The sequence below is a fragment of the Ambystoma mexicanum genome, chromosome 13 (assembly GCF_040938575.1).
Source record: "Ambystoma mexicanum isolate Mex_15411 chromosome 13, UKY_AmexF1_1, whole genome shotgun sequence".
NCBI classification, from domain to species: Eukaryota; Metazoa; Chordata; class Amphibia; order Caudata; family Ambystomatidae; genus Ambystoma; species Ambystoma mexicanum.
In genome coordinates, this window is record NC_090938.1 from 484538526 (window position 1) to 484564338 (window position 25813).

Consider the following 25813-nt stretch of genomic DNA (forward strand, 5'->3'; position numbering starts at 1 on the left):
ATACTGATGGGAGAGGCAAGTGGATCTTTTATTCATATGAGCCAAAATGTACAGGGTTTCATTGTGCCTATTGCGATTGCAGCGTTCGGAGGGCTTTATTAGTGACTTATTAGTTGAACTCAGAGGTGTCACTGCTCGGAATTTCATTGAGCATTTGTATGCAGGTTGTTGGGACTTTGCAGCCTTAGAAGGTCATAATCCGCATTGCGGAAAGCCATATAGTCATGAGTGTGTGGAATGTGAGGGGGGAGTGAGTTCTACAGAGTTGGGGCCAAGATTAAGAAGGCGGAACCTCCAATCTTAGTAGAATTGGAGGATGGAATTACTAGTAAATTGGCAGTGCTTGATCTTAGGGTGCACAGTGGGAGGGTTTTATCATCTCTTGTAGGTATGTTGGGCCGGTCTTGTGCACTGCTTGGTGGGTAATGCATAGGGTTTTGAAGGTGGCCCGACATCCGGCAGTATGGTAAAGTCATCTGACCAGAAAGATACTACACATGGGACCTGTATCCAGAGGCATCACTTTAGGGACCGTCCCCTGGCCTCCAGCTCCGCCCAAAACCTGGCCTCAATAAGTCCCTGGGCATACATACAAATCAACTCCTTAAATGAAGAGATTCTGGCGCTGCAGACAGTATTAACACTTATTTGCAAAGAGGAACTTGAAGCAAACATTAGAAGAGAAACTATAGGCTATAGCAATATAAACAAGAACAAAACAAGGTTAAGAAGTGTAAACAATATACCTTACGATTACTTCAATGAGGTGTACACTTGGATGGACAAATACAAAGTAAGGAACAAGTTACTTACCTGCAACTATTGTTCTCCAGCATGGGTCTGACATGGATTCACATTCTCACGAACACTCCCTGTCAGGCTGGGAATCCTCTGCAAAAGAAAACAGCCTCACCCCCACTCAAAAACTGCACCTCTGCCCCAAACCAATCACCATCCTCTGGGCCACAGTGCCCCCATCAAATGACAGACCTCCCCCGCCACCCATCCCCAGACTTGGTAAGCATGTAAAGTGGCAGTATGACCAAGAAGAGCCGCAGAGGGGACAACAAATTAATACTCCAACCGCAAGTCAAAGCAGTAGTAAAGAAGTGCTTTTTCCACCTGCACATAATCAAGCAGATCTCACCTTGCTTCACCTTCTGACACAGAACACTCACTGTCATCTCCCTCGTCATTTGAAGAATAGGCTACACCAACAGCATATAGCTCGGAATTCCAGATTACCTTACCAAAAAACTACAATGAATACAAAACACAGCAGCAAGACTACTCCTCAAACTCACTAAGAGAGAATACATCACACCAGCACTGAGAACCCTGCATTGTCTCCAGTAAAAAAAAAGAAACTCCTTCAAAACCACAGAGCAATCCATGGTCAATGAGCGGAATTCATACAGGGACACATTTCCATCTAAAAACCAAACCGAACACGAAGACATTTTTGCTGGAATGTTCTCTGCCTCAATTCAGATGGCTTGCCTCAGACATGACTACCCATTCAAGAATGCACGTTGTAACACAGCTCTCAAAGGTTTACATGGCAATGAATGCACACTGCGCAACATGTCTCAGAATGCATCAGAACAGAGTCCCAAATGGAACTAACCAAAATCCACACTCCCACTTAGTTCACATTTCCCCACAGAAGTACAGGACCTACTGAATATAGCATGACATGTCCCAATATTATATTCATGTACCAGAATCCACACTGCCTCACTCAGGACAGAATCCAACATGCACTTGACACTTGACGTTGAGCAGAGGAACGTGAATCACAGGCAAACGGTCAGCGCAGCACAGGTCAGAGCCCTGTCTCTAAACACACCCGATTTGCTCCTATTATCTGACGTCTGAGGGGCAGATCTAAGAGGGCTGTTGTGAAGCACACTTGAGTCAACTAATTCGGGAGGATGCAGTTTAATAAGGTTACTCACCGTAGTGACCACCTTACTCCTAGTCCATAGTCCCATTTCCTCCATACTTATGGGAGATTCCTCCGTCCTGTGGGACGGGACCGGAGCATTTTGTAAAAAGCATCTCATTTTTCAAAATTCTTTTTACGCGGGGTACCGCATGCGGCCGAAACCCCACCCTCCTTAGCTCTGCCCAGCGCATTGCCCATCAGTCCTTTTCTGTCGCCTTTAAGCGATGACAGAGGAACCTTATTAGAGGGATGGCGGGCGTATGGAGGAAAGGGGACTATGGACTAGGAGTAAGCTGGTCACTACGGTGAGTAACCTTATTATACTCCTATTTCCCGTCCCCTTTCCTCCATACTTATGGGAGATTCCCAAGCACTCCTCACAGGAATTACGGGTGGATGGAAAACTCCTTACTGAAAAAGGTTTTTAAGCACAGCCTGTCCAAACTGACCATCAGACCTGGAGCTCAGATCCAAACAGTAGTGTTTACAAAAAGCTGATGGAGAGGCCCAGGTAGCCGCTTTCGCCATGGTCTCCCAGGGGACATACTTTTGAAAGGCAACAGCAGCTGCCTTGCCCCGTACCAGATGTGCATGAACCCCTTTTGGAGGTTGAAGACCTTGAACAGCGTAAGACTCCATAATACAGGCAGCAATCCATCTGGAGATAGTCGCCTTGGAGGCCTATTTACCCTGCGGATTACCGAAGGTCACCAAGAGTTGAGAAGAACTCCTAAATTCAGATGCTCTGTCCAGATATAACTTAAGAGCTCTTCTAACATCCAGGCAATGCAAAACCCTTTCAGCCTCTGAGGCTGGGTTTGGAAAGAAGACAGGCAAGGAGATTGACTGATTCAGATGAAAATCAGAGACCACTTTTGGAAGGAAAGAAGGATTCGTCCTCAGGACAACCTTATCCTTATGAAAAGCCAGAAAGGGATGCTCCACCGACAAGGCCTGAAGCTCACTCACAAGTCTTGCCGAAGTCACAGCGACCAAGAAAGACACTTTCCAAGAGAGGTGCTTAAAGTCTACAGTAGCCATTGGCTGAAAAGGCTTATGGCACAAGGCTGTAAGGACCACGCTCAGATCCCACGTCGGATGAGGTTTGCAAGCAGGAGTGTAAAGATGCATGAGACCCGCAAAGTGCCTTTTAACCACTGGGTTTGACAGTGAAAAATAGCACTGATCCATGGATAGGTATGCGGCAACAGCCGAAATATAAGTCCTGCATGTCAAGACATGGATGTCCAACTCTGCTAGATGTGAGATAAAGACAACACTGTGTCGATCGTAGCTCCCCTGGGGTCTAGCTGTCTGGCTAAGCACCAGTGGCAGAAACAAAGCTCCTGTATTGAGATCTCGTTGAGGGCTTCCTGGCCGACTTAATAATACGCCTGTTATCAGCGGACAAGTGGAGGTGTTCTAAAGATCTGAACTCGGGCACCAAGCCATCAAGCTGAACGATTGTGGGGAGGAGTGCCACAGCTGCCGATCTCTCTGGTGAAGTAGGTCGGGAAACAATGGAAGCCTGATCGGTGCACACACCGACAGATGCTGAAGCTCTGAAAACCAAAACCTGGCCGGCCACCACGGTGCTATGAGCAGAAGAGAACAGTTCACGTGCTCCTCAGCTTGCACAGCGTCTGATGAATCCCATGCTAATGAGATTCTAATGAGCGTCTAATGAGAGCCTATGCTTTCCCACAGAGGTGGGAAAGCATAGGCTCTCATGCTGAACCAGGGAATTTCGAGGGCATCCCCCAGAGAGAAGGCTCCCAGCCCGTTCCTGGAGGCATAGAGGGAAAGTGTCCTGTTTGACACCATTGTGAAGTGGTCCACTTCTGGAGTGCCCTAACACCGGAAGATTTACAAGAGGACCTCCGAGTTCAGTTCCCACTCGTAGCTGACCATTGTTCGCCGGCTGAGGGCATCCGCAGTAACATTCAGCTGACCCGGGATGTGCACTGCCAACAGCCAGATGCCATGCTGAACCTCCCATTCCCATATCTGAATCCACAAGAGGAGGGGACTTGGTACCCCCCCTCCTTGTTGATATAAAACATGGACACCACATTGTCCGTGCAGATCCAAACTACTTTGTTGACAATGGCAGGCTGGAACGCTTTGAGCGCCAGGAAGATCGCCAGGAGCTACAAGAGATTTATATGAAGGAGTTTGTCCTGCGGTGACCAGAGATCGGAAACCTGAAGAAGGTCCAACGTTGCACCTCATCCCAGCAGGGAACAGTCTGTCGTGATTGTCACTAGCGGGCCGGGATCCTAAAAGCCGCGGCCACCGACAGATTGCTGAGAGACGACCACCACACAAAGGTCCGCTCTCATGAAAAATGGAACAGGAATCATTTTGGAGTCTCGGTCCACTGCTTGGCACCAACAACTCCGAAGAGCCATCTGTGTTCGCCTCATCTTGAGACGAGCAAGAGGAAGAGCCAGCACACACGAAGCCATGAGGCCCAGAAGCCTCTGGAACCACCAGGCCGACATCCTCTCTGACTGCACAAACACCTGACACGTGGCCAACAGATCCGCCATTCTGTCCCCGGTCAGATACACTCTGCAGTCGATCGTGTTCCACCGAAAACCCAGGAAAATCAGGTCTTGAGAGACCGTCATGGAGGATTTCTGCCAGTTCACCAACAGCCCGAGATGGAACAGGAGCTGGAGGAGAGACAGAAGTTTGCTCAAGGCTGATTGAGGACAAGGACTGCACAGCAGCCAATCGTCCAAATACGGATACACATGGATACCCTGAAGCCAAAGATGAGCTGCGATAACCGACATCATGTTCGTAAAGACACGCAGTGCCGAACTGAGGCCAAACGGGAGCACTCGGAACTGCCAATGGTCCTCCCCCACGGAAAAACGTAGGTATTTCCGATGAAGACTCCAAATCAGAATATGCATATAAGCATCCTGAAGGTCCACCACACTGAGCCAATCGCCCTTCTGTAAAGAGGACTTTATCTGACAGCGCATGATCATCTTGAATTTCTCTTGGGGTAGAGAGAAATTGAAATGGGAAAGGTCTAGGATGGTGCGCAGGCCGGCCTGTTTCAATTTGGGCACCGTAAATAGCCGGGAGTAGAAGCCCTCCCCTCGCTCCTCTAGGGGAACGGGTTCCACTGCTCTGAGATCCAGCAACTTCTGTATCTTGGCTCTGAGGGAGGGTGACCCCGACTGCTGGAAGGGGGGGGTTGAAGGGTGGGGTAGGGGGAAGGGGCAAGCGGAAGCCCGCCCAAACGACTGACAAGACCCACCAGTCCTCGGTGATGGCCTGCCACACCTCCCAGTGAGACGCAACGCGCCCTACCACCAGGGTCTCATGTGAGCGCAGAGAAACTTCATTTAGTTGATTTATCGGTTGCAGTGCCACCTGAACCTGAAGAGGAGGCTGAGGAACGGGAGAAAAACCTGTTGCCATCGGCGGTAATTTCCTGATGGAGTATCGACCCTTCGGGACTTCCGATCCAGAAATCCCCTAAAACCAGAGGAAGACCAAGGCTGCGAAGACGTGCTGTGTGCCCTGAAAGGCGGTTTCACCAAGACAGACAAGGACTTGGTGATCTGGGTGCTGTCCTTAGTCAGTTCAACATCTGTCGTTGAGTGAAAAAGCTCCTTGCCATCAAAAGGCAGGTCCAGGCACTTCTTTAGAGAACTTGGCAGCGTGCAGCCAAGCCTGACAAGAGGTGTCCACGCCAAGCATAAGTCCCAGCATAAGGCACCGCAGGACCCTGGCATCTGACAATCCCGCTTTAAAATCCTCTAGTTTATTAGCGGGAATGAATTCCTCAAATTCTGACAGACCTTTCCACATTTTCATATTCGCCCCCGCCAATACCAGTTCCGCGTTAGCTTGACGTAACTGCAGGGCTGAATTAGTGAAAATCTTCCTCCCCAAAGAGTCAAGAAGCTTGTCCTCTTTGGCCAGAACCTGCGTTGCCGCTGTAGAAGACGATGAAGCGGGTCTGGATTGTAATGTAGCAGCAGCCACCACCGTGGAGGAAGGGGGCGGACACAACGCTAAGGCCACTTCTTCCAAAGAATGGAGCCTATAACGAGCGTTAATCTTTTTGTTAACAAATAGTCCAGAGTGTGGTTTCTCCCAGACTTTATGGACCTCGGCTAAAACGTCCTTTTGCAAGAACAAGCTGGTGCGCTCCAAAGGAGACGAGGTGAAGACCCCTGAAAGCACCCCTTCCTGTGGAACCAGTGCCTCAGGTACTGGAACATCAAAAAGACATGTCCAGCACCCGGTCGTGAAAAGATCTAACACAGCAGGGCTGGTCCTCGCTGTCCTGATCCCCCTGTGCGTCGTCAGACACATCTGGATCAAGCTGCGCAACATCTGGCACTGCTGGAGATTTGTCCACTGGAGACAATGGAGGCCAGGGAGGGAGGGCCGGTGGGGGCCCAGCCTTTAGAGGCGACACTGGCTGAATCACTGGTGCCACAACCGGGACTGACTGCTCAGGAGGGCATGTTTCCTTAAACAAGCCTCGAAAATACTCCTTCATGGGGTCGGAGCGCATTAGCTTCTGAAATTTTCCGAAAAAAGCGGCCTCCGCTGACGATTTAGGGGCGACTGGAGGAGGCCTCTCTCGAGCGGAATAACTCCATGGACGTATGGGAGAGGGTTGCCAAGAGGGCCCTTCTCCTCTGTTATCAACATAGATCAAGGGCGCAGATGCCGCAGGGAGCGAGACGTTGTGTGGTAGGGGCATCCGAGCGAACCAGTCAAAAACTGGATGAAAGGGATGCCCACAAGGAAAACGATGTTCACCTGAAATGCCACTCCTCACACCCAGCACTGATGGGAGTAGCCGCCATTTTGTCAGCACCCGAGGAGAACTACGACACGTGTGAAAGTGAGACAGGGGTCTTCACAGATGGGTCAGGGGTCTTCATCTTAGCCTTGACACAAGGAACCTCGGCCGAGCTGGTACTGCTGGCCTAGAATGTTTTTGAGACATGCTATCAGCCAGAACAGCCTTCAACGGAAGGACCCTGGCAACGTCGGTAACAGAGGAATTCTGGTCAGAGACCTCACTCTGTGCCCTCTCAACAGAACTGGCATCACCGCTTGAGCGGGAACGATGAGGAGTACACCTCACTGACAAGACCTTAACAGGCCTCTCAGAACTATTGGTCACCTAGGGCCTCGAACTTTAGTTCGGTACAGAAAACCTCAACAGAGACCTCAGGGTGTACCCCGGTGTCTTTATGGTAAGCTCCAGTCAAGGAGACCTCAAAGCAAGCTCTGGTACCCGACGCCACTGCAGAACTGGGCCCACAAACAGCCATAACAGGAGGGGCCTCTGATTGTAATCCGGTGTCAATAGGCTCCTTACGGAGGCCCTCGTAGAAAACTTAGGTACATCTTTTAGGCCTAGAAGGCACCTCAGGGCAAGCCCAGGTAACAGAGCTTTTGATGCTCCTCCCGGACCGGGAAGAACCCAGGAAGGAGTCCCCAGGCCGGGGTGCCATTAAAAGTAAAGAACTCACCGGGCGTTTCTTTTTCTCATTGATGAAAGTTTGAAAGTGCGTAGGGGGGGTGCGCTAAAACACCTCCTCCCACCGCTCTAAATGACGTTGAAGCGCCCGGACCAAAAGTGAATCGCAGTAAAAGCACGAGTCCCACTGGTGGTCCGGAGCAAACACTCTAAACAAAGAGGATGGGGATTCGCCCTAGCGAAGCGTCGCTATCAGGAAGAACAAATAGGAAAATCTAACTGAACCGGCATAGACGGACTGCCAAACGACCACTAAGCCGGAACAGGAGATGAGGACACTGGAAGGAAAAAATCTTCCAAAGATGCAAGTGCGTCTAGTCCCGATTGAGCGGAGAAAAGGACTGATGGGCGATGTGCTGGGCGCAGCTAAGGAGGGAGGGTTACGGTCGCTTGCGGTACACCGCATAGAGAGGAAGGACACATTTTTGAAAAATGTGATGCTTTTTACAAAGTGCTCTGGTCCCGTCTCACAGGACGGAAGAATGTCCGATAAGTATGGAGGAAAGGGGACAGGACGTAGGAGTAAGTTATTATTTTAGTCCCATGCCAAATTAATTCCTCCCAGATAGGAGCCACACTGAGCCACAAATGAAACTACACTGTTCAATGAACCATCAAGGGAAGCTGGTGAACCTAACCATTGCTACTTTTTGACACTCCATGTCAATATTTATTTTGAGTTTCACTGTTTACTTCAGATGCGCTTGCTCTAATATTATGTATTGCCTTTCACAGGCAAGATACAGCAACCCTACATTTAAGAAAATAACTAAAAACAAACTCCCGAAACCACAGTGCACAACTAGATAACTCATTGCCACTCAGAACAAAGGTATTGTTTTATATTTACATCTATTTATTCAGCTAGGTTCATATTTTATACATTGCTGCACATACATGCATATGTTCTAACTTTACGATTTCTTCTTGGAGAATGGAAATGGAACCGTCTCTCCAAACTGTGCTCTCCAAACACAGACGAATGGGTAAACACATACATATATTGAGGGTGGATAAGGACAATATGCAATATGTGTGCCTCCTGATACTTCTAAGCTCAAATTAGTCCTCTGCTCGGTCTTGGATTTTAAACTATAATTACTCCTTCCTGTTCAGTTTTTTATCTTGCCTTCGGGTTTGCTTCTTAATCGACCCCTTGTAGATGGATTGCAATGACATTCTATTTGGGAAAAAGCCTGACTAAACCAAAAATATATAACACTTTACATGGACATTGACGCACGTTCATTGTGTTTGCTCTTTAGGGAGGGCGGAGAGCTGTTTTGTCTACAGAAGAAGCCATCCAGGAGGGAACATAGTACACCAGGACGGATAGACATAAAAGAACTGTCTCCATTAGGCAGCCAGCGCCGATTTTCACTGGCAAGGGAACAAGGTACTGCCACTAATGCCTTCCTTTTCTTTAAAAAGTGTTGCTTACTATGGATATTAGCACATTGTTTTGCATTCAACAAATACCCTCCTCCCCTCTTTTCATCCACTTGCCCCTCCTCCTCCCCCACCCTCTCACATACACCTAAATCTGGGCTGAAAGGTTCCTGTGATGTATAGCAGGTGTCTCATATGTGAGAATCGGATACTGTCGACAATTGTTATGTAACTTTGAAGTGGTTTTTCCGCATTTAACCAATGGTCTTACGTTAAAATGTAAAAATGTCTACTGAACAAAAAAAGCAGAATGGTTTCATACATACATTTAGGTTAAATGTTATTTTCTCTATGATTTTTTAAAAGATTGGGATACACCCGTGCAGACAGAATTTGTAATGTCCTGAAAATGGATGGTTCATGTAACGCAGATGGATTAACCAGCCGAAACTCGAGTCAAAATTATTGGAAGGTTTAAGTGGACTCCTTTGTGCGACAATCTTAAAATTGGAAAAGGGCAATTTTGCATCCAAAATTGAATGGACACAGGCCACCAAAGAAATACATTGTGCATTCACGTTTTTTACAACACTTTGCACTTATGATAGTCTCAAGAATCAGGGATCTAGCCTTAGCAATAGTTTAATTAATAAAACTTAAAGAACCAAGAATCAACCTCTACGTAATGTATTGAGCCGTTATGGCACCTTGAAATACCCCCAACATAGTACTACTACTTTTCCGCATTAGGTTTTCGTCACAGGAAGAACTCGTATGCTAGAACGCTGGCGGTTACCCTGGAAACACTGGCGTCCCCACAACGCACGCTGTCACGTGGGGAGCGCTGGCTGAATCATGTGACTCTGGGCATTTAAGCCTCTTTCAGTCTGACCGCAGCGCTTCTGATTTGTTTCACGATAGCTACTTTTGTATCCTGTTTTTACTCCTTTACTCTTTGACCTTGGCCTCGTCCCTGGATTGCTTTTGGATTCGTCTTGCCTATTACATCTGGTACTGTGTTCATTACGTGCTTTGACCCCTCTTTTCACCTCACAGACTCTGCTAGTGTTGCCAATTTCAACTCACTTTTGCCCGCCTTGTTGCTGACTCGGATTTATTCTTGGGCAATATTTTGCCTACAGTTTGTCTAAGGATTGCCAGCAAGTTACCAACCTTGTTCTGTATTCTGAACTTCCATGTGCTTTCCACACTAACAAGAGACTGCCTGCGTGGGACCATCTAGGTGTCTGCGTGCCATCGAGTCCGGTGGCCAACTGGGACTAGAGACTTGTGCCACCCCAGGATTAGGTGTCCACGTTTCGTCGGGTTAGGTTACCAGAAGTCAGTTGGAATTGTGTAGAATCATCATAGCCTGCCGAACATTCTTTCCACATCGTAGCTCCCAGTTGTCATCACAGCATTGCATCCTCGGGTGCCGGTAGACTCTCTTTGGGGTATTCTGGTTTTCTACTGGTCTTGTTGGTAACATAGTATTAATTCCCTCAATATATTTGTTAAAGATCTGAAACCCTAAACTTAGAGACCAGAAGCTTCTGAATTGTATGGTCAGCAGCAACACTTGCGCCTGTTCATACAGGTCAGTTCATTAGAAATTGCTCACGTATTGTATTTGCATACCACATGCCTCTGACGACTGTTCTGTTTCATTACAGTTACGGTCTGCTCCTGCTGGTCTTGTTATTGAGGGTCCTCATCTGGCGTTCCAACCTGCTTCGGTGTTTGTTTGGTGTCCTTCTTCCCGAAAATAGATTCCTTTGGGTTGTGTTTTATATCACCCAGAGGGATACATTATATAGAAGAATATGTTTACACTACGTGGCCAACTATCCAAAGTAAAGGAATTCTAACAGATAGTTTGGGTTCAGTACAGTATGAATGTAGATTAATGAGAATGATTGGTATGATATGATTGTATGGTGCTAGTCACAGGGTGTGATATTTATTTATGTTACCAACTTTCGTAGCTAGTTGCAAAAGAAAATTAAATTGATGTAATGTATTGTATGAAAATGTGTTATTAATGTATTAATACATTATTATGAAACAATTCTCAAATTAAGTTCTCCTTGTGGAATGTGGTATTAAGAAAAAAAATAGGTGTGAAATGCAAAAAGGGTTAGAAATGTTGTGCGTTTGGTAAATAAGCCTTTGACCCTCAGCAACAGAAATATTTTGGCTTGACCATGTGCTTTATCTTGTGTATATAATCATATAGAAAGCTTTGCAACAGAACACATTAAGAGAGCTAGGATTAAAAGTGTGATGCTCCTTATCGTAAACCATATGTTCTGACCACCGTGTTCCGATTAAATCCTTACTGACATCTTCTTGTTGAAATATCCCACTAGTGCAAACAGTGAAGGTGTGATGTGCAAGTCCATATTTTGTAAGGATAAGAAAACACATTTCTACTTTTAAAACACAAGATAAAATACTTTTGCACAACCACTAGAATTCGACTTGCCTGCTACTGAATTTGGCCGTGGCATCAGATACAGCGGGATGGATTGCACAGACTGTGAGAGGACAGAGTCAAGGTTCCTTTCTGGGATCTTGTTGAGACTGAAGGTGGAGGCAGTCATGTTTTCATCCACTCGGTATAAACAGGAATCCATGCTGGACTTCTGAGACTGCCAGGGTTTTAGGTTCCCCCTGGAGCCAAGATCTTTGCTGCTCTCCCCTCCATACTTTGAGCGCTCCACATTTTCAGAGTAGCTCGTCAAAGTAGCTGTAAATGAATATAAGATCATGATGAGATTTTGCAAATTTAAAGAGAAGAATGCCTCTAGGTCATAGGAAATCCTCAGATACAATCAATGTTTCTCATAGCCTTTTAATTCAGAAACCTTTCAGCCACAACCAACTATGATCAATACAATCACTAGGATCATTTTACCCTCTGTGCCGTCCCACCCAGATAGGAAATGGGAATAAACAGGCTACCAGTCATTTGGTCGAAAATAAATGGTCGAATGACCATTTGATCGATGTAAAATGGTCGGGAAAAAAAAGGTCGAATTTTTTTTTACATTTTTTTATTTATGGGGGGTTCCCCCCAACCCCCCTTTTTCTTTATTACAAAATATTTTTTAAGCAACAAAACTAAAAAAAAAAATATTTATATAAATAAATAAATTCGAGCTTTTTTTTCCGACCATATTGATTCGATCAAATGGTCATTCGACCATTTATTTTCGACCAAATGACCGGACACCGGATAAACACTGTGCACACCTAATTATATATGAGTCTAGAGTTATAGATTGATGTTAAAGTGTGGCATGGGGGGATGAGGGGGGTAGAGCAATTACTCTACTCCAGAAAGCCCTCGCCAATCTACCTTACCTCTCCATAACGTAGACTGCCATAGAATTACAACATGCATACTTAGAGAGATTTGTGACCATCAGCCTAAATCCGTTCTTGGCTGGACTGTAAATGTTGCAGTGCATGATGCACTAACATACTAGCCAATGTTAGCATATGCCACACTTAGATGGAATTCTTAACCTTAGCCTGTGTCGCATCGAGACAGGATTATGAATGTTAGCATGTGCCACACTTAGATGGAATTCTTAACCTTAGCCTGCGTCGCATCGAGACAGGATTATGAATGTTAGCATGTGCCACACTTAGATGGAATTGTTAACCTTAGCCTGCGTCGCATCTACACAGGATTATGAATGTTAGCATGTGCCGCACTTAGATGGAATTCTTAACTTTGGCCTGCGTCACATCTAGATAGCGATGTGAATGTTAGCATGCGCCACACAGGGCTTTAAGTGGGGTAAGAAATCGAGGTGGGGGCCCTCATTTGGGGGCGTGGCTTGTGGGAGGGGCGTGGCCTAAAAGTACGCAAATCGTAGGGTATACACACAAATATTTATAAATGTTATATATTTGTGTGCGTACCTTACTATGGTGTGTGTACTGTGCAAGCCATCTTTTCTAAACATAGAGATATGTAACATATTTCTACGTTTATAAAAGATGGCTTGCATAGTACACACACCATAGTAAGGTACACATACTAATATATAACATTTATATATATGTGTGTGCATACCCTACGGTTTGCCTAGTTTTCAGGCCATCGTTTTTTTTTTAAAGATTTCGGGTTGATAAAAGATGGCTTTGAAAGTACACAATTCAAGCCGTCTTTTATAAAGCTTTGACTAGGGACAAAATTGTCCGTCGACAAAGCTTTATAAAAGATGGCTTGAAATGTGTACTTTCAAAGCCATCTTTTATAAACGTCCAGGAATCCCCAGGTTCGCCGAGAGTTAAAGACGCCTCGGCGACCTGGGGAAATAAAGGGAGAGTAACTGCCTCTGGTGACCTCTCGCGCGAGGGGTCACCAGATGCAGTTACTATGACTGACAGAAGTGGCAGCCAGGCACAGCGTCGCTGTGGTTGGCTGCCACTTTTGTCGGCTCGCCTGACTTCATGGCAGGCGCATCTCCCGTCGCGGCTGCGGCCGCAACGGGATAATGCATTCCGCCAATGTTGCGGTTGGACGTGGGCCCAGGCAGGGCCCCGGCTCAGTCCCACTTTTTGGAGACTGCCGGGGCCCGGCTCCGGCAGGCCCCGGCCCACTTTAAGCACTGGCGCCACACTTAAATGAAACTGTGAATGATGACAAGTGCAACACTTTAATGGAATCGTGATCACTAGCCTGCCTCACATCTAGACAGAATATTGAAATTAGCAAGCGCCAGACTGAGATGGAATAGTGAACGATAGCAAGCATCACACCTAGACATAATTTCAAGGACAGCAATGCCAACTAACCAATCTACTAACAATTTCATCCCTCTGCATACACCTCTCAAACTCTAACCAAACCCAACCACAAGCCTAAAACACAGCAATCCGCACAAACTTCACTACATTGCAATAACAAAACAAACCGCACATAGACTTGCACAACAGCACACAACGACTACCGCCCGTAAAACACCCCAAGCCCAGCCAACACCGGGCTGAGGGTGCCAAAAGCACATCACTGCTATCTTGCACTTTTGCAGCTTATTCCCACTAATTCACCCCCCCTCCCTCTGTCAGAGCCGCCAGAGCGCCAGCGGACCACTCCTGTGGTGATAGTGCAAGGTACAAATATCCTTTAACATTAACATTAACATTAACGTAAAGAAATATAAGTATTGAATATTATATAGAGAGTTGATGATCTCAGCCTTGGAATCTAGGCTGGAGGAAAGTAAACAAAGAAAAGGTTCCCAATTAGGAAACCCACGTCCCCTGCACATTGTCTATGGCCTAAGCCTTAGGGTATTTGTCAGCCTAATATCTGCCTTCTTACGGGAAGAGAGACAGATAGAGCTGATGTCTATTACAGATATTTAAATAACATTTGTGTATATTATCAAACCATACAATTCATTTATCCATAAACATTCAATTTTGACAATAGAGTTAAAAATTAAAATAATTATTTTTCAAGTAGCCCAAAGCATTTCGAGTTATTTCCAATCTTCATCAGGGGCAAATATATCCTAAGGCTTAGGCCGTCCCATCCAGATACCAGGAACAGCCTCATATGAGAACAGTGACGGAGACCCACTGGCTGAACATTGCAGTTTTGAATTTCAGATGTATTGGAACCTCACAGAAATACAGCTTCGAGATTGGAACCTGCGTTTTATGGGATACATTACTCACCGTAATCGTGTTTCTGATGCTTGTATCTGCTCAGATTCACATGCTGTGCATAGGCTGACATCTAGTGGAAGCTGCAGAGTATTACAGTTGTTTTCGAAACTCGAAAAGGGACGTCGACAGGGCGTGCCAGTAATACTATCCCTCGTGTGACGTCCACTGTACCCATGATCCCTCACACATCGAGGTCCCTCAGACTGTTATTTTTCTGACATGGGGTAGCATGAGGTGTAGCGTGAGTACAGTTGTATCCAAGCAGATACATATCAGACAGGCTCATAAGCATCCACGCGCCTTCTCTCCGAGGGGAGGAAGGGTGGGCGCATGTGAATCTAATCAGATAAAAATCATCAGAAATACGATTACGGTGAGTAATGTATACTTTGAGGATTGTGGAATCGGCTTAGATCACATGCTGTGCATAGATTAGCGAGCAGTGTTAGAAAACAGAGGTGGGATGTGAGAAGGTTCATGAGCGAATAAATGTCTAAGAACCGCTTGTCCCACTTGTATATCTGTCTTGGAACGAGTGTCAAAGCAGTAGTGCAGAGTGAAAGTATGTATTGAGATCAATGTATCTGCTTTGCAAATACTGTCTAAAGGGACATTTGCAATGAAAGCCAGGGTGGCTTCCATTCCTCTAGTGTAATGGGCTCTGGGCCTAAAAGGCAGTGTCTTATTTGATAGGGAATAGCACAGTTGTATACATCTGACTATCCACCTAGAGATGGCATTCTTTGAAATGCGGTCACCTTCTCTGCCTGGCGCTATGAAGACAAACATTTGATCTGTTTTTCTTAGCGGTCTGGTCTTGTCTGCACAGTAGAGGACCGCCCTCCCTCCTCACATCTAGTTATGGAGTTTTACCTCAGCTGAGCTGTCTGGTTCCTGGAAGAAAGCCGGTAGCTCAATTGACTGGTTTACATGAAATTTGGAGATGAATTTAGGGGAGAACCAAGGGTGAGTACGTAAAACCAGCTTGTCTTTGTGTACAACAAAGAAAGGATCCTGCACTGACAATGCTTGTATTTCACTCACTCTTCTTATGGAAGTGATAGCCACTAAGTAGACAGTTTAGTAAGTCAGGTGTTTTAGACTAGACTTGTTCATTGGCTTGAAAGGGGGTCCCATGAGCTTAGCTACTACCACATTGAGATCCCATCCTGATGGTGGGTTTGAAATAGGAGGGTGGAGTCTCTTTACTCCTTCCATGAATGCCTTGATGACAGGTACTTTCCACCATGAGACCCTATTATGGGAAGTGGTGTAGGCTGATAAAGCCGCCAAGTGGACCTTTAGGGAGTTGAATACTAATCCTGCCTCTAGCAAATGGAGCATATAAGTTATAATGTGGGATCCCCATTCTATGGGGTTGATTTGTTTGGACTGGCACGAAATTACGGATCTTCTCCATTTGTCAAAGTAACAGTGTCTAGTGTTTGGTTTTCTTGATTCTTTCAAGATATCCATGCATCTCTGTGGCAGGTTTAGATGTCCGAACTCTCTGATTTCAGGAGCCATGCTGCCAAGTTCATTGAGCGATGCTGCGGGTGCACTGTTAGTCCCTCGTGCTGAGTGAGTAGATTGTACGGACACAGGAGTTTGATGGGATCGCTCATCGCCAGTTTGCGCAGATGTGGATACCATGGTTGTCATGCCCACATAGGAGCAACTAGGATAAGTGTCATTGGTTGTTTGTGGATCTTGTTCACCACCTTCCTTGTGAGAGGTGTTGGGGGGGGGGGGAAGCGCAAGCACATTTCCCTGACCAGTTCATCCATAGGGCGTTCCCTTTGGAGCCTGGCTGGAGGAACCTGGACGCAAAGTCTGGACATTGACTGTTTTTGCTTGTAGCAAACAAGTCTATTGTGGGGAAACCCCATAGAGAGAAGAGGTGTTCTACGACCTTTTCGTGTAGACGCCACTCGTGTTCCTCTGGTAGGGGATCTCTGCTCAATGAGTCTGCTAGAGAGTGGAGTTTCCCTGGAACATGCTGTAACAATAGGAACATCTTCCCTTTGAGTGCCCATTTCCAAATTTGCTGGGCAAGCCTGGACAGATTTGGAGAATGTGTGCCCCCTTGTTTGTTGATGTAAAACATTGCAGTAGTGCTGTCTGTCAGGACTTGCACAAATTGGTTCTTTAAATGGGATTCAAATGCCTAAAGGGCTTTGAATACCGTCAGAAGTTCCAGCATATTGATGTGGTTTTTGGGCTGACGTGCAAGACCAGAGACCCTGAGCTGTGTGATGAAGGTAATGAGCGCCTCACCCCGCTAGAGAGGCGTCCGTTGTGACAATCGCCTCTATTTCTGGATCGTAGAAGGGTTTCCCCTTCAGCAGATTTTCCCTTGTCCACCAGCGAAGATTTTGTACAAGTGTTGGCAAAACGACCACTAGAACGTCCCACTGACCACTTGCCTGAGACCACTGTTATGCCAACCACTTCTGCATGGGTTGCATGCACAGGCGCGCGTGAGGAACCAGGTAAATGCAAGATGCCATCATGCCTAGCAAACGCATAGCTTTGCGCACCCTTATCTGGTGGCCGGCCTGATAATGCAGTATTTGCAGTAACAAATTTTGGACTATTTCCTCTGACAGAAAGACCAACCCCTCTTGTGCGTTTAAGACAGCTCCTAGGAACTGTTTGGAAGTGGTTAGCACTAGGCTTGACTTTTTCTCATTGATGGAGAGGCCCAATTTAAATAGGAGGTTGATTGTTTTTTGAATGTTTTGCCTGCAAATTTGGGGGGACTCCCCTGTAATGAGCCTGTCGTCCAGGTAAGGGACGACTGTGATAGCCTCCCTGCGTAGGTGCGCTGCCACCACCGCCAGTACCTTTGTGAATACCCTTGGAGCAGAAGCATTCCGAAGAGCAGCACTTTGAATTGGTAGTGCTGGTTCGCTATCTTGAAACGCAAGAATCTTCTGTGCGCTGGGAACATTGAAATATGAAAATAGGCATCTTTCATATCCAGTGTTGCCATGTAATCTCCCTTTTTTAGTAGAGGGATTACCTCTTGTAGCGTAGTCATGGAGAACTTTTGTGGCTTGACATACTTGTTTGCAGGGTGCAAATCTAATACTGGGCACATTGTTAGATCTTTCTTTGGCACAAGGAAGTAAGTTGAATAAATACCCCTGTTTACCTGGTTGGCCGGGACGACTTCAATGGCGGCCTTTATTAGAAGAGTGGCTATCGCCTCGAGGAGGATACGCTGGTGTTCTCTTGAGTGGCTCTTCTGTCGTGTGGGGAGGTCGTGGGGTTGTTGGAGGAGCTCAATACAGTATCCGCCTGCTACTGTGACAGCACCTATCTGTCTGAGGCGATTCCCTCCCATGCGTTGGTGAAGCTGGAAATGCGCCCTTCTACTGGAGAGGCATGGGAGTGCAGCTGAAGCGGAATGTCACTGCTTCTGAGGTGGGGTGCCACCTTGAGAGGGGTTGCCCCTTCCACAACCACGACCTCTGTGCTGTCCTCTAGGATAGCCCTGGGAGGACTGACTGATTATTTCCCCAGGAGGAGCTTTGGTTTTGACTGCAATTGGAACCCCGTTGAGAACCTTGGCTGCGAAAACGGCGAAAATTGCCATTACCCCTTTGGCCGGGTGGCTTGTTGGTGGGTTGGTCCAACGATTAAGAGTGTCATACTCGTCTTTGGCTGTCTTAAGGGCGTCCTCGACGATCTAGCTGAAGAGCACATTGGGTTCAATAGACATGTTAATTAGTGTGGCCTGCGTTTCTGGTTTGAAACCCGATTGCCGCAGCCACGCATGACGTTTAATAACAGTACCGTGAGCAGTGATTCTTCCGGCATTGCCCACCGCGTCAAGGCTGGTCTTAAGTAAGCAGCTTGACAATGCCCTCCTTCTGCGGCCACCTGTGCTAGCTGTGATTTCAGTGGTTCTGGGGCAGACAATAGTAGAGCCGACACTTCCTCCCATTTGTGGCAGTTATAACTGGCCAAAAGGGTAGCATTGTTCGCAATTCTGGTTTGGTAAGCCGCGGAGGAGGCGACTTTCCTACCCATGGTGTAAACCTTTTTGCTTTCCTTGTCAGGTGGGGCCTCAGAGGAAGCAAGGGGTGTGCCCACTCTTTTCCTAGTTGTAGTTACAACTAATGAGTGTGGCTTCAGCTGCCCTCTAATATACAGTGGGGTCTGAAGGTGTGGGTTTAAAAAGCTTTTCCACACGTGGGTTCACAGCCAGTATGAGGTTAGGGGCTTCTAATGACGTTTGTATCCTGCGCTGTATTGACTTGAGTAAAAGGAATACACTGCGCCATTGTTTTCTTGTCCCCAAGGATCTGTTCTACAAAGTCCTTATCCTCCTGTAGTTCCTGGGTATCAATTTGAAAGTGCTCTGACGCCCTGGCTAGCACCTCATTAAGAAGGGGTTGGTTGTCAATAGGAGAATCAACGATAGGAGGGTCCTGATCGATTGATACATATTGGCCTCTGAGTCAGCCTCTTGGTCCTCATCGTCCCCATAATAAGGGTCTGCTGCCTCCTCGTCGTACTGAGGGTCAGCTGCCTCTACAATTGAGAGATCTTCATGTTCAGAGTGCGGGTCATGGAGCTCTATGACTGTGCTACGCACTGTAATTTCTGTACGAAACCTCTTCGAAGGGGGTTGAGAAGGTTGAGCAGAGACTTGAGACCCAGAGAGAGCTGTGGTGGGAGGAGTGGATTGGAAACTCTGGAAGTATGCAGGGTCCTTTTCATAGAAATTGGCCATAAAGGACATTCTCCTCATGACCTTATCTATGTCTTGTGAAGACCATTCTGCTGAACTTGGGATTACCAAGGGTTGGGAAGGAAGTCCTAAATCTTCATCTGTGGGAGGTATAACCCCAGAATTTGTAGGCCTAATCTCTACAGGTTTATCCTTATGAGGGATGGGCCTAGTTTCTTAAGGTTTCTCTGATTGAGAAGTTTTTTCCCTTTGAGGACTTCTTTTTATGTTCTTTTTCCTCCCCCTGGCGCCCAGAGCCGTGTTTATCCGACTGTTTGGGGCCTACTATCTGATCTGACGCAGAGCATCGACTTTCGGATGTGGGAAGGGCCGAAGCCTCGTCTGCGGACGACCGGCCCTCGGAGAGATTTTTACACGCGACACACTCATCGTCTTTTGACGGTTGGGTCCTGTCGTGCGGCGATCTCGAACGAGAATGCCCAGAGGACAGGGAATCAACTGACCTTTCCCTTGGTGCCGTGCGTTGTCGAATGCTCGACCCATGTGTCTGGTCTCGAGTTGGTGTTATGTGTTTAGTGGTGGGTGTTTTTGATGCGCTTCCGCCGCCAGGTGAAGTCCCCACAAAATGGCCACCGGCAAGTCCTCCGGGGTCTGGGACCTGTGCTTGGGTAGCCGGAGCTACCCCGTCACCCTCGCCATCCAAAATGGCAGTGTTGCTGCCATCACTGAAAGCACCTTCTACCTCCATGGCCTCGAGTTGCCTGGCATAGGGGGCCCAGCGTTTTGTGGAGCGGTCCTTTAAAATCTTGGGCTTGAAGAGCCTACATGCTCAACAAGATGCCTCAACGTGGTCTCTTGGGAGACACAAGTTACAGACTAAATGCTTATCGACCCACAGGAATTTACAATTGCACTTGGGGCAGAATTTAAATGGGGTCTTGTCCATAACTACAAACTATGGCAGCTGGGTGAAAGTAGTGTAAGAAGAGGGGCATATATATCTTAAAATGACATCCCCCCTCTCTCTCTACAGTCTGGGTCATGGTCCGGGCGGCCTTCCAAGGCCGAACGGTCTGTCGCGGTAGTCTTTCGACAGGCAGACTCTTTGTCTTCACCGGCGTGATGTTTCCATGGTCGGTGAAGTAAAGGATAGAAAGAATGAACTATCGGTAATTGAAATAAGTCAATGGCTTTACGTCGAAAGAGGAACTCCGCTATACGCGTCCATCTATAATGGCGGAAAAAAACAATCTGAGGGACCTCGACGCGGCTTCCACTAGATGTCGGCCTATGCACAGCATGTGATCTAAACAGATTCCACAAGCCTCAGAAATATATATATAAAGTTTTTTTTTTATTCTTACTGTTTTACTCTGTTTTCTCCTCCTCTTCTTTCTCCCATCTTTACTTTTTTCTATGCACTTACGCTGTCAGAATTGTCCCTGGTCCTAGTATGATAGCAACACATGTTTGTTTCCTCCCCACCTCCTTTTACTTGTCTCCCCCTTAACTCCCCAGTACGATCTGAAATGTCGTCAGGCCTAGTACAATAGTCGCTTGTTTTGTTCCTCTGCCTCCTTTCTCCTCGCTCCTCCCTCACCTCTTGTTAATCTCTGGCACTACCAGAAATGTCATCAGGCCTAGTATGGTAGTCGTCTGTCTGTTTCCCATTTCCTTCCTAGCTGTGTTTTAGCTCTTGCACTATCTGAAATGTTGTCAGGCCGAGTATGATAGTTAATTTCACATTCTTTTTTTTCATGGCCTGTAAGAATGTCACTGTATTTTCCCTTGTACCCGCCCTTGCTGTGAAGCGCTTTAAAAGACATTTTGTAAAGGTGCACCATAAATCCAACAATTTAGACCACAGCTTACATAATTAGGGCTAAGCATCAAGGAAGACAGCTCAGGAAAATGCAGATACTAATGAGTCTTGCAAAGTATACAAAAAAACTCTGTGCATATGGAGAACATCGCAGAACCTCGGAAATAAATTCAGAAGGCACACCCTATCGTTGTTGAGGACACACAACGGTAAGGTCCTCAACAGGGTAAAACAAATATAAAATGGTTCACGCTCCCTTATAATGACAGAAAACTGATACTAAACACATTTCATTAACCTAGGGAAGCACAAGTGTGAAACACATAACGTCAAGCATTTGTAATATACAATATTAAGCAAATAGTGACACAGATCATGGATGCATTATTATAGCAACACTTTATCACGATTAAAGTTTTTAACCTTGCCATCAACTAGATGGAGGCATTAATAACACATCAATTACCAATACACTATCATTGATACTCAAAGAGGAAGAATATGTGCTTAGTGATTAATAACATACATTAAAAATACTGAATTTACGTGTTATTTTGCCATTCCAGCGCAGGATTGAGAGGGTTCTTTTTGAACCCCCCCCCCCCACCTATGGATTAGAACTTTTGACTGAACGAGTTTTCACTCTAAAACCAGTCCATTATTTGGGTTCAAGTGTTGCCCTCTTGTATTCACACCCAGCAGCTCCCTTTCTATGCAAAGGTTAACACTTTTAGGTTGATGGGACCACAAAAGAAGCCTTCCATTAATGTTACGAAACACACGTGTTTGTTGAATATCTGAAATGATCTAACCATGTAAAAGAAAACAGGTATGTTAATGAAGTAATGTACACAGAATTAAAAGTCACCTGGCAATAACTGTTTTGCCATTTGGTTAAATACACTCAAACAATCCATGAAATTGGAAGGCGGACACGCAGGGTCCATCACCACCTATGACAATGATAAACAGCATCAGTGATGTTTGAGCAGGTACGTAGATTGCTGCAGAAATTACCTTTACTTACAAAAGGGCTCAGTGATGAAGAAAACAAACAGAACTAGCCAAAAAAAAACACGAGAAGGCCTGCTTTGGCAAGGTAAAGAATTGAAGAGTTCTGTTTTTGGCACATGTGCATTAGGCCACAGTTACAATCACTAACTCCGTATTTATCATTTATTTTCAAAGTTCTGAAACGTTTTCAAGTATTTGCACAGTGACAGAATCACAGGTTTGAGACAAACGTCTTTATACAACCATTACTGAACGAGGCTTAGAAGATTAAAGGCACATATTATAAGTTCGAACAGGACAACCAAAGTCACTAAGATTTGTTTAGGCCAACTTCATTGCAAAAGAGCAGATCTGACTGTCCCACATTAGAGTGGATCCTGAGATGCATGTGTCTAGAAGCGGAGAGGAACACTATGTACGCAGTGAAGAGGAGCACTCAAAAATGAGTGGACAGGATCTAAAATGCATATCAGTTATGAAATTGAGTGCAGGTTTTCTAAGACTTGGGGAGTTTGTGAACAACGAATAACATCATATTTGTGTGTTGCAGCATATTTTTTGTATATGGGGGAAAGGAGAAGTTGAGGGGATTTGAGCAGAGACCAAGTGATGTGTAAAGTAGTGATGATAACCGAATGTCCAAATATATTAAATTTTCAAACATTGTGAGGTCAGTGATATTCCAAGGCATTGGTTATACCCATAAGTGACAGAGCGAAGATAATCAGTAAAGTTTACGATCATGTACAATCAATATTTCTGAGATCACGTGTAGCCGGAGATAGGCTCAAATGACAATATATTATGAAGACCACATGATCATGACGCTAAGGATTTATTTTTATGAATACCAGAAACCACATTTAAAAGCCAATGAATACTGCGCACAGGGACACCTCCTGCCTGCCAGAACAGGACGGCGAGACTTGCCCTTGGTCTCAAGCCCTGGGATCGTATCTCTCCATCTCTGAAATCTCTCCATTGGCTCCCAGTGGATGCAATGATTAAATCCAAAACCCTCTGCATTGTCTACAAGGCTTTCTGGGGCCTGGGTCCAAAATACCTTCAGCTATCCCTCCGCAAATACCTCCCCTCTCGAGCTCTTTGCTCCTCTACCTCCAACTCCCTCAGGGACAGCCATTTTTCAAAGAAACGAGGTGGGGGTTAATCTCAGTCTTCGGCTGGGGCCTCCCTCTGGAACAGCCTCCCTGCCACTTTAAAACTTGAGGAGAACCATCTCTGGTTCCGGAAGCACTTCAAGACCTTCCTCTTTGCTGCAGCCTTCGCCCCCCCTTCCCTTGCTGATCTGTTCTCAGTTTGGCTTGGTAAAGAAATGTAAAAACACATGATAAAATGCTTCTGCTGCCACTAGTCTACTCCTAGGCACATTGTCCAGTTACCAAAACATTTCTAGGGCCCAAAAACACAGGGACCCCAGGGCGCTGTACAGTAATGTACTTTGCGCACTGGAATGCAGTTGCTAAAAGTGGCAACAAAGTCATAAGTCAAAGAGAAACAAAGTTTCTCAGTACTGACTGCCTGAAGGACAAGTCAATTTCCCCATAAAGATGAGCGGCAGGAAGTTAGGACTGGAGGCCGAAAAAAAGCAAAAATGGGGGTTGGGGGGAGGCGGCGGGGGCTGGAGGATTGGGGGTTGTCCACAAATACAGAGGTAAAATAGCAGTAAGTGAAATTTTACCTAACGCCCACTTCAGGGCAATATATATAAATTGACCAAATCAGGTAATTGATTCCAATAGCACATAATATAATTCTCGATGAATGGGCACCCAAACAAGCACGCGCTTTGCAAAATAGGATGAGGCATAATTTGCATATTGACTACAAAATAATCAGCTGTTCCAGAGACTGACAGTGCAATCAATACATATTGATCTTCCAAGGGAACAAATAAGTGTAGTGAAATAATGGGATTTAGAAGTCTCTCAGTTTTCTGCCAGATATATTCTCTGCAGACTTTAGAGAATTAAGCTCTTCAGGAATATGTTCTCGGTCAATATTTCCAGTGACTGAAGTAGTTAAGAATGAAAAACAAACTGGTCTACCTAGAAACACTAACAATTAAACATAACAATGCAAACAATCAGTTCAAGGGCAAGGCTTTTCTCATATAGCAACCCTATTCCTGCTTTTGAGACTGAATGATGACCCTTGTGCCTCATGAAATACTGTGATGGAGAGGTGTTGTATACGAACTAAAGGGAGAGAACACATTTGAAGAGTAGAGCTATCAACACACTGAAGCTGCTGTCAATCATGGTAGGGCTTGTGAAGAGGTCTTGTATGAAGCCTCTCTACTATTTCGGTAGTCACATTTATTTACTTATTGGGTTTTTGTAGAGCACCACATATAAACACAGTCACTTAATAGCTCCTATAGATGATGTCTTCTGACAACGCACAGGCATCATACAAGGTGGCTAAGAATGCTGAATATAATAAATACATGTTTACCAGCACTCAGTATATTGATACAGTGGGTGGGTATTATTATGTTCTGATTTATTCTCAGGATCTCTAACTTAGGAGACCTAATTTCCTCCCTTGACTGTGAAGAAGAAACTCTAATACCAGAATTTCTAATGGTGTACTGTCATTATTCAGAACCCTTTAACTGTGAGGTCATAACACCCACTTCTGTTAAACATCTTAAGCAGAACTTTATTCATCGTTCACATGTACATAACTCCTCTAAAACTCATTTGACATCTAATGGTGATGATTACAGTTATGTAGATAAAGGTGTGCAACAACAGGACTTAAAATATTATGGTAATCCTTTGGACTTCAATTCCCAGACAGCTTTAAGTACTAGAACGAAGAAGAGGAGTAAAGAGTCAATGAAGATCAACAATACTGCCAATAGTAACATGCAGTCTAGATGTTGTCTATTCTATCAACTGTGCAGGTCATTTAAAACAAAAAAGTACCTGCAGATGGAAGAAAGAGAAGGTGAAGGAGAAGCCATATTGGGCTGCAGAGTATGCGCAGCCACAGAGAAAGACATATTTCTCCCTGGTGCTGGAGCGAACCAGGCTGAAGGAGCAAGGTGCTCTCGAACTGCCACTGGTCAATCTGGCATACCGGAGTGGCGGGAGAACCAACGGGGTCTGACGGGCTCCGGAGAAGTGCAGCAAGGGAAATAGCAACCACAGAAAGATTGTCCACAACGCTGTCTGACCAGGAAGCAGCACCCATATCGGCGAGGAACCACAAAGCTGGCAGAGGACCCGAAAAGGGGTTTGACAAGCTGAAGAAGTCATATATGAAGCAAAGCTATGTTGCTACAATGAACCAAGAGTCGGAGATGCTAAGAGATACCAGTGACTTGTCCCTTTGATAGTGTTAACCTTGGGGCGTTCCAACAGGTACATGGACAAATTGAGAGTTTTTAATACCGACCAAATAGAATTACAAAGAGAACAAGAGGGCAAACATGGTGCAATTCTCCTGATAAGAGTTGTCATTTGGGGAAAACCTGGAACAAGCATTGCCGAAAGCCAAATTACATTGTAAGAGAGGTTGACAGAAAAAGCTTGAACAAACCCTCATATAGGGAATGCCAGTATGGGGCAAATTGGTGCAAGGGCTAACTGAAGTCAACAAGAAGGTTGTGCCACTGAGGAGGTGCAAATGTGAGAACATTTAAGAGAAATATGAATGTTGCAGAGAGACCTGATAAGAGTATCAGGTAGT

At 45.7% G+C, this 25813-nt stretch overlaps 1 protein-coding gene across 6 annotated transcripts in view; it reads right to left on the bottom strand.

Moving 5' to 3' along the window:
• Nucleotides 1-25813, bottom strand: part of TANC2 (tetratricopeptide repeat, ankyrin repeat and coiled-coil containing 2) — a 3436361-nt gene that overhangs the window by 768116 nt on the left and 2642432 nt on the right. For all 6 annotated transcript variants that reach the window (XM_069634135.1, XM_069634134.1, XM_069634133.1 and 3 more), the window contains one exon: nt 11353-11616. In XM_069634135.1, the coding sequence (XP_069490236.1) occupies nt 11353-11616 (264 nt within the window). The remainder of the gene's footprint in view (nt 1-11352; nt 11617-25813) is intronic.